Below are 12,914 nucleotides of genomic sequence, written 5' to 3'. Positions count from 1 at the left end.
AGCTTGTTTGAAGAGGGCTTTTGATTCTCCTGTATATTCACATCTTTAACTACGGCATTTGATTGGGTAGAAGTTCTGTGCTTCAACTAAGACATTGTATTACTCTGTATCTTGATGGAAAGCTTATGTTCAGTTCAGAAGATATGAACTGGTTTTGGTTGCAAGTCAATGATGCCATTTGTCAGATTCCCATTGTCGGGTCTGTTATGCCAAAAACAGTATGCCTGACATATTTATTGTGAAAAGCATATGTTAATGTCAACAGGGCAGAAGGGGAACTGTTACACAGTAGTAAAGCCCTTACAGCTGGAATCCTGCAGATCATAGAAGTCAATGGTTTTGGTGTTGGCTACTTTCTCTGACAAACCTATGAGGTACATGATTTGACTTGGGGGAATCCCTTTTAAGTCCACCCAAGAGGGGTTGTATTATTTTGACAGCTCTAAATTTATACGTATTTGCAATTGTAGGACTGTTGCCATTGCTTGCCTTGTGGATAAGTGTATGTGCTACAGTATGCCTGACTGGGTAATGGGGCCAAGACAGTGACAAGGCCTGATTGGTTCATTGCAGAAAGTTAAATCAGATGCCATATATCTGATCTGTTTATGGTGAAAACTTGTAATAAATTCAATAGGCCTGACTTATTTATAGTGAAAAACTCTTGTTAAACCCAATAGGCCTTCAAGGGTGAATTGTTATTACGTAGTGTTACAGCCAGTAGACTGATACTTTGTTACACAGAACCTCAATTTACCATAGTAGGCAAGGGTTTTGGTATTGGTTACCCCGTCTTGTCAAAAAGATTTGCATTTGAGAATCCTTGAGAAAAAAAAGTGTATACTGTGTCCGCTGTCTACTACAGGTAGTTCCAAAGTGTATTCATTAGCTGTCCAGTGGCCCAAAGTTACAATCGTACCCATCAACTGTCTTAAATTAGTGCTAGTAAATATAGCTGCCTTGCGTCTACTTGCAGAGTCATCTCATATAGTGAATTAACATATACATCTTATTTTCACAGGCTGATGCAAAGATGGTGTGTGACGTGGTCAGTCGGATGGAGGATACAGAGCCCTTCTCCCCAGAACTGCTGTCAGCCATGATGAGACTCTGGGCAGATTCTGGAATCCAGGAATGCTTTAACCGATCCCGAGAATACCAACTTAATGACTCTGCCAAATAGTGAGTAGTTTTCTTCAGTTTTTTTTAGAGAGAGCACAGTATTAATAGAAGTAATAAAATATGCTTTTAATAAGACTTGTGTCAAAGGTTAGTCACCTACCATGTTGCTATAAAAATTGCTGGATCCTGCAGTGGCAAAGTGTTTTTGTTGGAACTTGCAGCGGTAAGTGATTGTGTTAGAGCCTGCAGTAGTGAGTGGTTAGTAATAGTGCATCATTTTAAAGGTTTATTTAGACTAATGTCATCTGGTTTTTGTAATGCAATTTTGATTTCTTATTTCTAAATAAATTGCTTCTCTGTTCAGTGTTTTTCTGAAATATAAAGGGGGTCATTATGACTTTGATGGATGGCAAAGGCCATCTGCCAAAGTCCAGGCGGTCAGGTTGTCGCCAGTGCGGCTGCCTTCCCACAGGCCCCTTTAAGAGTTTCCCTCTGGGTCAGCGGGTGGAAATGATGTTTCTGCCCGCTGGCCCAGCGGGAAACGCCCTACAAAATTGATTCCGGCTCATAATAGAGCCGACGGCAATGCTGTAGTGCGTAGGGTGCACCAGCACCCGCCGCTATATGCAGACAGTGAAAATCGCAACAGGGCTGGCTATGGGGGCCCCTTTAGTGCTCATGCCAAGTGCATGCCCCCCCCCCCCCCCCAGGGCACCCTGTACCCCCGTCTCCTCCAGCACTTTAATGATGGTGCTTATGCCATATAACCGCGGGTGGAGAAGGGACTCTAATCCTTGTATCCTGGTAGATAAGGACTGCCAGCACCACCGAAAAGTCATGATCTGGTGGTGCTGGCAGTCTGACCATGGCGCAAACCACCACGGTTGTAATGTGGCTGCAAGACCGCCACATTGGCAGCAGTCCGACCTCCACCGTGAACCTGGCGGTCTCAAGACTGCCAGGGTCGTAATGTGGCCTATAGTGTCTGGTTTAATTAAATAACGGTGCAATCATTGGTCAGTAGGATTATGCTACTCGATATTATCATTAAAATCTAATGGAGACATGCATAAGTATTCTGAATGGAAATAGATTTTCCGATCTAAGCTGTGTTGCAGCTCCTTAGATGTTATACCTATAACTCAGAGGTTCTATTGTCTGGGCACTAATGCTACACAACCTACACAAACGTGTCTACATTCTGCCCGTTTATATTCTAGATTAAAGAAACAGAAACCCTGATTTCTATGATTATATTGATACAGTCGCTGTACACAAGCTACAAGTAGCAAAATGTATGCTTTTATAGTTTTTTTAGATGAAGAGCATCACATTTGGCTATAAATGGCCATGGCTAATAATGTAATGCACCTTCTGATACATAGAAAAAGTATCTCATGTTGAATGTGCTAGGAAGATAGTTTAGTGGCAGAGGAGCTCCTAAACGCTCTTTGAGTAGAATGCTCTCACTCGCGAAGGGCGCCCTCGCCAAGTAACTGCTCTCTCAGGTTGATTATAAAATAGTCTGGAAGTGGTCCTTCAGTGGTGGGGGAAGGCGGATGAGGCTAGTAAAGTGGCTGAATCAGAAATCCGACAAATTGAACCTTATGTTTAGTCAGTTAACTTAATTTGACCTAGTGTTGCAGATTTTTTTTTTTTAAGAGGCAGGAGAACATTTCGGAGTTCTTGAAATATATGTGAAGACTAAATGTGTGGTATTGAAATATGAATGCTTCCAAAGAAGGTTTTGTCCAACATTTCTTCAGGAAAGGCATGAGTTTGTTCTTTCTCACGTAGGCCGATGCTTCTTTTGTGAAAATAATGTCATTATTCGTGTGAGATAGAGCTCAGTGGTGAGCCCGAATCAACCAAACCTCAGTGGAAAAAAAGAGAAGCTACATTCGCACTATAAGTGGATTATTTCTCATATGTAGCACCAAGAAGAGTTCTTCCAGGTGTTTTTGAAAAAATAGGTATGATGTGGTAGTCCATAATTTTCGGGTGCATAAATGAGTGACATATGATCTATGCAGGGCTTGAAAATTGCCTGTAGGGTCGCGCAGGTTGAGTGACTTAATTGACACTTCCTCAACTCTGCTGCTGTTCCAAACACAAGACTGGCGGACGACTGATTTTGTCCCCACCCTGCCGGTATTTCAGAGGTGAATTATCTAGCACTGCAGATGTATCAGTCACGGCTCTAACCTGATTAACCTGACCTTTGCCCCACCAGCCTTTCAGAAGCAAAGCTGTCATGTGACTGCCCGTTACCCAGCACTGCTGGCCTTTTACTGTCATCCTGGCATGTGACTGACTGCTCCTCAGTTGTGCCAGCATTTCAGAGAAGATGCTGAGGTCAGCTTGACTCTGCTCCAAGTCGCCCTTTCACTCAGAGGTGATCTTGACACGTGACTGTAGCGCTGCTCGGTTCCCCGGGTCATGGGCGACCCCTGGCCTAGTTAAGACACTCTACCTAGTGCTACTCTATCTTCTGGGACTTGTATTTATTTTATTGTTTTCATTATTTAAGGGTGGGCTTGAAAACAAATCTTAATGTAAAGTACTTTTGGCTAATTCATAAAGGCTTGTTGTGGGTTTAACACAGCATACTCCACCTAAGCCGACATACGACTGACTGCTCCCCCCACCCCTTATCAACCTTTGGAAGACAGGTTAGGGAGAGGTAGTGACACCTGCAATAAAATACATATTACGTTATTTGCAACATAAATCAGGAGACAATGCCTTAGTAAATGCTTCGATTACTAAAAATGATACACAAATGACAGCGTTGAGCTTTGCATCCAAGCCTTTTATTCTCGGACTAATTCAGTTCCTCATCCGCACATTCAACATTGACATAAAAAGGTCGGAACCTGGTCACTGACAGCAAACTATCAAAAGCTCCAGGCCTTCTCAACTTCTAGAAGTTGGGAGGGACCCTGTTAGTGCCACAGTACCTGTCGCGTGAAAGTCAGCCTGAAAGGACTAGTAATCACCAGTGAGAGCGGCCGCCATCAGCTTTGAGGCCTGAAGTAGCCTATGAATTCAAAGGTAAAATAATACCATGAAGTTGACAGGGTGGTGTCTCCTGGGTGGTATATGGGCCTGTCCCCCTGACCTGAGTGATTGTCCGCTTGTGAACTGCTGTCCTGGCTTTTCTGTTGGCCCTGACATTAAACTGATCTAGTGTGCCAAGGCTAGGATGGGGAGAGGTCCATGGCCTGACCTGTAACCTGGAGGCCCCCCCACAAGTGTGCACTCAAAGTAGACAGTTGACCCTGTCCTGGGTGCCTCGTGTAAAGCAGCAGCAGTAGGGTACAGTGTTTTAGTTTTTATTGTGTGGTCAGGCCTTTTTCAGTGAGAGCTCAGACCTCATCTATCTATCTATCTATCTATCTATCTATCTATCTATCTATCTATCTAGTGTTTTTGTTGTTGCATTCTTTTGATAATATGTATGTATATATTTGTATATGTGTGTGTCTTTTTTACTCATACCTTTTTTTAATTACATGAGACTGGTCAGACAGTGAAAACTGTCCCTAGACCACACCTCAAACTGGGAAGGGATGGAGTCACCTCCTTCCTTTAGACTCTTAAGCATTATTAACCCCTACTGGCCTTTGCCCTCTCCTCAGCCTGACCTCTGTCCCAAACTCTGGTGTTCTGCTTTTCCATTACCTGCATCTTCTGTCTGTTACCAATATCTTAAGGCGATTTGAAATATTTTCTCATTTACGCCTCTCTGTCTCACACATACCCATTCATATCCTGTCCCATTCTGTGAAGTGACAGCAGAAGAAATGGATTTTAGTACATTACAAGTGTTACAGTTTTTGAAAGTGCTGCAGTTTTTCTCTGCTCTAGGTGCTACGGAGTAGGCCTTTCTGGGCCAACCGATGTTCAATACATTTTCTTTTGATATGTTTTAGAATTAGTAGAAATCGCCTGAGTCCGCATGGAATGCAGATTTTATTCCTCTAGTGAAATTGCCTGAGGGCGTGAAAATTAATAAGCAAAAATTTAAAAAAGAAAGGAGCCCTCAAAACATGCTTTTATCAAAGCACTGAAATACCGTGGGCTTGTTCCCCTGAAGCAGGAAGCTTATCCATGCTTCCTGCAACTTCAGTCAAATCCATATTATGTTTTCATAAATGTTCAAAGCACATGATGGGCTGGAGAAGGTGTTAGAAGCATGGATTCTGCTTCACCTTATATGCATTGCATGTATTACCTGTGAAGTAAACTTAAGAATAGAATAGACAAGAAAAGAACTAAAGTGCCGGTTATCATGATTTGTCATAGTGCCAGGATACAACAATAGGTGTTCATGCATGACTGTATTTGCAAAAGTTAGCACACTAAGGTAAGACTTTTGGCTTGGCCAATGAGTATTGATCACTGATGGATAAACAAAACAAAAGTACTACTTTTGCAGAAAGGGGATGGGCTACGAGGGGAGAAGTTGGAACCACTGCTATGAATGTCGGCATTTGTTTGACAACTGTACATAGCAGCAACACCAACTCAAGCACTACTGCAGAGACATTCTGGTAAAGGTAGGCTTTTGAGTAGATAAAGCTGTCTTATAGTGCTCATCCAAATTTGATGAGCCTCATCCACCTCAATTTGAAGTTGCTCCAAATTGCATTGAAGCATAATGAAGCACATAGGTTATTCCACTAAAAGAACTAATAACTGTGCGTCTGTTTTTTTTTACACAGAGGTTCCCAGACTTTCAAAGTGCAATAACTCGAAACACGTAATCTAAGAAAGATACTATTGTTGGAAAAATTACAATAGGTAACTTCCCGTGACTTTTGTACAAACTTAAAGCATGGTGCAGTGGTTCTTTTACTTTTCTTCACATTGCAAGGACCCCAAACATAGCAGTAGTACATTGAGTTCTCAAACAAGCTGGCTTAAAATATTCTTGGTCTGGACTTGTATGGAGAAGATAAATATTTCACCTCATAAGACTTCATGGCATACATTTGAAATTGTTATCCATGGGCGGTTTATCATATAGAATCCTCGAATCCGGGAACCTCTGATGATCTTAAACCAAAGCTGTACCACTGAATTACGTTTCAAAAGATTACTCTGAGTTATGTGGCTCTGCAGTTTTTCTACTGGATGAACAAATGTGATAGTCCACAAAGCTGGTACAGGTAGTTTCAATTAATTGAGCTGCTACAAACTAATATGGTGTTGAGCAATTTTCTTGCCACCTTTAGCAACATTCTACGAAGATTATTCAGCATTTTTCCATTTTAAGTGATTGATAGAAAAGCTCATAGTTAAAAGAAATGCACTCAAAAACCAAGGATCATGTTTGATCAACTCTGTTTCCCCAGCAAATTCGTCTGACTACATTACTTTAACTTTTCACTGTTCTTGTATCTCCATGTCTGGATGTTTATTTGGCCGAGGGATAGCAGCAGCTAGTACCAGACGTACTCAAGCCACTCTAAGTGCTTCTGTTTTCCTGTTTATTAAATTTGACTAACATGATGTAGTTGAGCTTCACAAAGGATCAACTTAATTAAATGCCTATCGGCAGCCCCTTGTGGGTCGATGTAGACTCTTTTGGCCATCTGGTGGGTGTGAGTCATGGAATTATGTGGCTATATCTGTGCTCCTACTTTAGTACAACTTCAGGCTCATGGTACCATACACTAGGAACTCTCCGCAATTGTATTCTTGTATATTCCAAGTCCTGCTGGTAATTAAAATGAGACAATCGTGGATTCCACTTGATATACTCGCATGTACTCTTGCTTAACAATACAAAAATACCAAAACTAGGGTGGACAATGTTAACTTATCTTTTCCCAAGTGGCAGGTCCTTCACCTTTAGATGCTGCGTTTAATAAATGAGTTTAAAGACATGTAGAAAAGAGTCGAGTTTGTTCGTGGGTGAATGTTTTTACTCGAGTTTTCAGGGCTTATTTATGTTTTAAAGAGCTGATGTGATTCTCTTGCTCCAATTGTTGGTGGATTTTTCAAGAAGATTCCCCAGAATGGTGCAATTTTCCGTGTTTCAACAAATACATTTAGATTTTTCTAAGAATCTACTTATTGGTTAAGTACTGGACTGTGCTTGATCCGTTACAACAACAACTCGAAATATGATGGGCTTCACGGAGTGCAGCTATGACGTTTACGTTCTTGGCATCTCTAGAGTACATGAAATTACAGGCGTCTCTGATATTGTTTAGAAATCATGCGAATATTGATTAAATGGCACAAAGTTCTGCTGAACTAGATAAATATACTGAACATTTTTCGTTCCCATTTACTGCCTTCACCAGTGCGTTTGCAAGGAATGAGTTATGCAAATGAAGTAATCCCATACTTACAGAAATCAATTTTGTAAACTTTGACTCTCGATCTTGCCTGGGCGCAACAACTGTTTTTTCTTCTGTCCCAATTTAAATGGCAGCTGCAATCGGCTTGTCAAGTCTTTATGCCTTTAGCTCACTTAGATAAATACTCTGCCCTGTGATTGCATGCCTCCCATAATCATGTGCTAACCTTTGCATATATTGACCCTGGATGAACTCCATCTCTGTGATCTACATTGATATCCAGGAACAACAGAAATGGCCACCTACATTCGGAATGTTTCAACACTTTCTCAAAAAGAGGGAATAACACAGGAATCTATCTGGCTTTTTAACACCCATTTCATAACGTGCAAGATGTCGACGCCACAGACATTACATTTTGAAACTAAAATAAAATCATGGAAGCAGTGTAATCTTAAAATGAGCAAAATTGTTCTGCCAGTTTAAGGCAGCCAGACCTCCTGTCAATAAGTGCAGTGTTTATTCTGTTTTGTAAAGGGGAGTGAGGAGCTCCAGACAGAAACCTCCTAATGAGGACAACTGCTCTTATTGTCAAAGGACAATTTTGAGAACTTCAACATTGGCTTTCCTGGACCATGATCAGTGTCAAGTGCATCTCGAATATGAAGGTGTTTCATAAATAATGACTAGAATTTGATGTTGAGAAATAGTGTAATGCTGGCCAATCTATGAGGGTATTCGTGAGCAAAATGTCCACCATACTTGGAAACTAAGGGTCCGCTCCAGCTTGCTGTCCCCTGAATCCACACAGTGAACACTCTCTGCAAGAGGAGACCCAGTTTGCTCTGCCACAGCTGACACTGTGCTTATACCTATGTCTCTGGCTGTTCTGGCCATTGCAGACCATCACAATAGGCAACTTCCTTCTACCCCGAGACATATTGAGAAAAAACGAAGAGGAGTGGTCCTCTGGAGGTCTCACTTCTTTTTCAAGCCAGCGGTGTTCTTCTGGGCCTCAAGCAGAATCACTAACCCTATTGTAAAGATACGTAATTCATCCCTTCTAAAGCTTTGAGTAGTTCTTATTATTATGCTGTATCATACAGAGCTCTCGGAATTCATTGATTAGATGATTAGAGTGGTGAGAAATCGGACCATTCCATCTTCAGCTACTTACCAAGAGACCTTAGTGAGCTCAGACTCTCCAAACCTCAAATGTTCAACATACTTTGGAACCTCAAGTCCTTAGTCTCCCTCAGCCAATAAATGGCTCCTGCATTTGCCTAGCAATCTCATCGGAGTCAAGACCAGAAATACAGAGCTCCAGACTTGACCATCTGTCCTTACACCTGGACCTTCTTCGATTGTCTTCACAGTCCGGAATGACAGATTAAAGTGAGATATTGTATAGCTTCTTTGAGAAGGAAAATGTGCACCACAATCTTTAATGTCCTCAGGGTAGCAAGAATGTCATCCCTGCTAGGCTCAAGTGGCAATCAGTAGAATGCATGCATGAATACATTTTGGAAAGTAGAGAGAAGGCTTTACCTATCTTCTGCTCCTCAGTGTGTGAATTACTTCCTAATCACTGGCTGATGAGGCTGAAAACTGAATTGGAGACTCAAATTTCAGTGGATCTAAAGTAGAAAAAGGATTTCCGGTCCCTTTTTTCATAGAAACATTGAACAAATTTCAGAGTGACCAGGTTCAGGTGCACTTCTTACTATAGCAACATGGCGAACTCACCAGAAGTCTCTCTTCAGCAGCAAATAATATCAGAAAAGAAAATAGTAAGAGCTGTATTCCAGCCCATAGCAGCCACAAAAAAGTATCTTATGACATTGAGCACCCAAACTATAACCAGTAGCTCAAGATATGAAGATAAACATTTGTGCACAACATAGTGCATGATTAGTGTGCTGTTGTCTTCAGAAGTGCCCAGACATTCCTCAGAAAGATCCCACTAGCATCTTCAACTGGACCACATGGCTGAGAAGGTTCATATGCTGAAGGAGAAAAGGGCCATTGTAAAGGTTCAGAAACATGACTTCCACTACAGTCAGGTGGTAAAGAAGGAATCGAAGGTAATGAAGGACTCAAAGGAACAATCCAGGGTAAAAAATACATTGCAAAGGAAAATTCTAGGATGTTGGCTCTGCATTAGATTTTCTCACACATGAAAAGAGATTCAGTATACTTCATAAACCTTTAGAACACCCCTTACTGTGGTCCCAAGGCTTCTAGCACAGGCAGTTTGTGAGATCCGTTGTTAGTAATCCGTACCAATAGAAGGTCCCACCCTTTAGTCCAAAATCAGCAGTTTGTGTCTTTCCCAATTGCATGGCAAGTGCATGGCAGTGGTAGTTTCTCACCTTTCCGAAAACAGAATTTACTTGCACCCCCTATATAGGAGAATGTCTGCTTGAAGCTGACTCCCTACTGGAAGGTTCTTCAAGATTTTCAGAAGATGGTGCTGGCTCTCCATAATCTAGGGCTTCAAGTCAACTTCTGTACTTTTAACAGGTATTCAGTTCTGTTTTCTTGAGTCCAGTTGTGTGCTCTAGCACTGGGGCTCCTGTTGGCAGCTGTGCGCTTTAAAATGTTTTTGTTTTTGATTTTGATTTGATTTGACTGTCACTCTTATCCTAAATATCCACTTTCCAGAAGTGGTTCTAAATGCACTGATTGTAAACTATATTCTTTGGAAAGGAGCCTGTTATCTATTAGTCAGAAAAGATGAAATCATGCCATGGCTCATGACAGTAAGCAGATCAATTCTCTTCTATAATTTAAACGCTCCTGCATTTTCGTCATTCCTCCTTTGCATATGTGCATATGGCCCCTACAATGGTCTCTTGAGGACTTGTGGAACCAGAGACCAAGTGACTAGGAAGATGCCCTTATTCTGTCTGGTTCGGCCATTGAGGCTCACCGCTGGTTGTACAAGATGAACAGCATACTGGAAGAACTAGAAGCCAGTGCCCACTTACATCAAGATAACAGATGGTTCATTGATTGAATCAAGATGTTGCACGAGTGACTGGACTATCAAGTGTCTGTCATCATCCATTGCACATTTGCATCACATCAGAATACTAGAACAGGTAACTTGTATATCTGGCCCTGCACGTGTTCCTCTTAGCCAACGCAATTCTGATTCAAACTGAAAATACCCTGACAATGCATTGTGTAAACAGACTAGGAGGGGTGAGATGAAGTGTCTTTTCGAGAGATGCCCCTGGGGATTTGCCATTAGCTTGTATGTGTAAGGAAATCAGAATCTGATTGACATACACCTTTCAGGCAGTTAAATATAAAAGCAGATCGGGAGGATGATGAGTGGGGAAATAGCGACTAGGTCGCCAAAGTAATCTTAAAGCTTTGGGGTACTCACCGGTTTGTTCTGAATGCAATACCAACATGAGCACTGGCCAAGCCAATACCTCTAGCTTTTCTGTGTGAAAGTGTGCCAACAGCACTTGTGTAGGGTGACCAGATTTTGAGGAGCAAAAACCGGAAGAGGTGCCTACACGTGTGTGTGTGTGTGTGTGTGTGTATACACACACACACACACACATTTTCAAGACTACATAGATAAAATGAGCTATGCCTTGACCTCCCACCCTCAACCCGCCACCACCCACCTCTCTCTGCTCCCCACTCCGTCTCTCTGCTGGGAGCAGACAGGGGATAAAATACTTTAATTATTTCATACTTTGTAGGCCTCTTGATGATCTGACTTTTGTCCTAAAAACCGGGACATTTATTTATTAATCTGACTGTTGTCCCCAAAACCGGGACATTTATTTAAAATTAAGAGAAGCGTCGGGACACCGGGACAATCCTCTAAAAACCGGGACTGTCCGGGGAAATCCGGAACGTCTGGTCACCCTACACTTTTGCCTGATGGCGTTTGCATATTAGCACCAGACTTTTGGCTTTAACAACACTTCTTTTGCAGCGTGTGTGGACCACTCCAGTAGGTAAAACGAGAGAGCCCTGACTATAATATTAAAAAGGTCAGCTGCAGTGAAAAAATTGTTGTTTTCCTTGCACAGTGTATGCATCCCACAGATAATGTATGATGACTCCACGTATTTTTGAGAGGTAAAATAGGCCTTCGTGCACTGCAGGCTCTCCACGAGAAGCAGAGTGATGCACCACATAGCCATTAATGTGAAGTGAGAGAGAAATCCTCCCATTGATAGAGCCAAAGTCTACTCTTATATTGTTAATGGACATTGAATGTAGATCTCGCAAACAGCTGTGCTGTCAAGGTCAAGCCAAATTTTAAAATGACAGATCTTTGTGTCACATTCTCAGAACCCAGTTTCAAAGAGAGTACCCTTTTAAGGGACTGGTCAAGTATTTTTCTTTTTGCCCTTTCCTCTGTTTACTTTCAAATATTCCATGGTTTATGGAAAATCAGACAAGACTAGTGTCCTTTACTTTGATTTTCCAGCTGTGTTCCAGACTTGCTGCATCTCTTAGAAGTTTCTCCTGTGTCATTACCATACAGACCAGATCTCTTCTCCACAGCAAAAGGCAGTGACCCCCGGCACAACTTACCACAACTAAACTTGACTGCCTGGTTCCTGAGTGCCTGCAATATGGCCACTGAGTCTGTAACTGAACTGTATGGGAATGCTTGTGGGAGTGCAGTGGGTGTCTCACCAAGAGCACAGACCCAAGGACATTAACTGAGTTTTCTTTTCAGACTTCCTTCTACGCTGTACAGATATTCAACGATATATTTGCAGGCTTAAGAGTTTTTAAATGCTTTGGGCAGCACCATTGAGGATTTGGGAAACATAGCATAGTTCTCTCAAAACAGAAGACAACTTCTACATTTGTAAAGCTTTATTTACCCTGGTTTTGTCAGGGGCACCTGCTGAAAAGCCATTTTAATATCCACCTAAAAAATGTGCCATTGTTATATGTCAGCATATATCAGGTTCACACCCCTTGTACAATATTCTCTACACAACCTCTATTGTGTTTCTGTTTCTCATTGCCAACTTTGAAGTGTTCGCTTTACTTGACTTAACGTATTTGTGTTAAATATATGCTCCAGGAATCAGTAAACTGGATCAACGCAAGGATATTTTCTGGTTGACATTAGCACTAAATACAGCAAAGTACAGCATTCAGCCATGCATGTTAACTTGGCCCTTGTGTTGAAGCCTTCTTTCCTTTCTACAATATAATCCTCCACTGGCGCATAGAGGATTCTCTGTGGATACATCTGACCCGAAGAGTGCCATTTACGTGGATGATGATAGAGTAAATACCTTAATGTGAGTGCTGCAGCTGTCCTTAAAACCACCAAGACCTGAGCATGTTCAAAGCCCTACTAAAGAACTTACTGCATAGAGGGGCTCTCCATAGAGCACTAGGACACAGCATAGAGAGGTAGTGTCTCACCTTAAATAATATTTTCCCATCCTTAGAGGTTTGTAGATGTTATCAAAGAGAATA

The 12,914-nt window shown here is 41.8% G+C and overlaps 1 protein-coding gene across 2 annotated transcripts in view; it reads left to right on the top strand.

Moving 5' to 3' along the window:
• The window catches only part of GNAO1 (G protein subunit alpha o1), a 552,951-nt gene that overhangs the window by 337,019 nt on the left and 203,018 nt on the right, over nucleotides 1-12,914 (top strand). For both annotated transcript variants that reach the window (XM_069215851.1, XM_069215852.1), the window contains exon 4: nucleotides 1,022-1,182. In XM_069215851.1, coding sequence (XP_069071952.1) covers nucleotides 1,022-1,182 — 161 coding nt within the window. The remainder of the gene's footprint in view (nucleotides 1-1,021; nucleotides 1,183-12,914) is intronic.

This window comes from Pleurodeles waltl, chromosome 12 (assembly GCF_031143425.1).
Source record: "Pleurodeles waltl isolate 20211129_DDA chromosome 12, aPleWal1.hap1.20221129, whole genome shotgun sequence".
In the NCBI taxonomy this organism is placed as follows: domain Eukaryota; kingdom Metazoa; phylum Chordata; class Amphibia; order Caudata; family Salamandridae; genus Pleurodeles; species Pleurodeles waltl.
The sequence above is the reverse complement of the archived record's forward strand: the minus strand, read 5'-3'. Positions and strand labels throughout refer to the sequence as shown.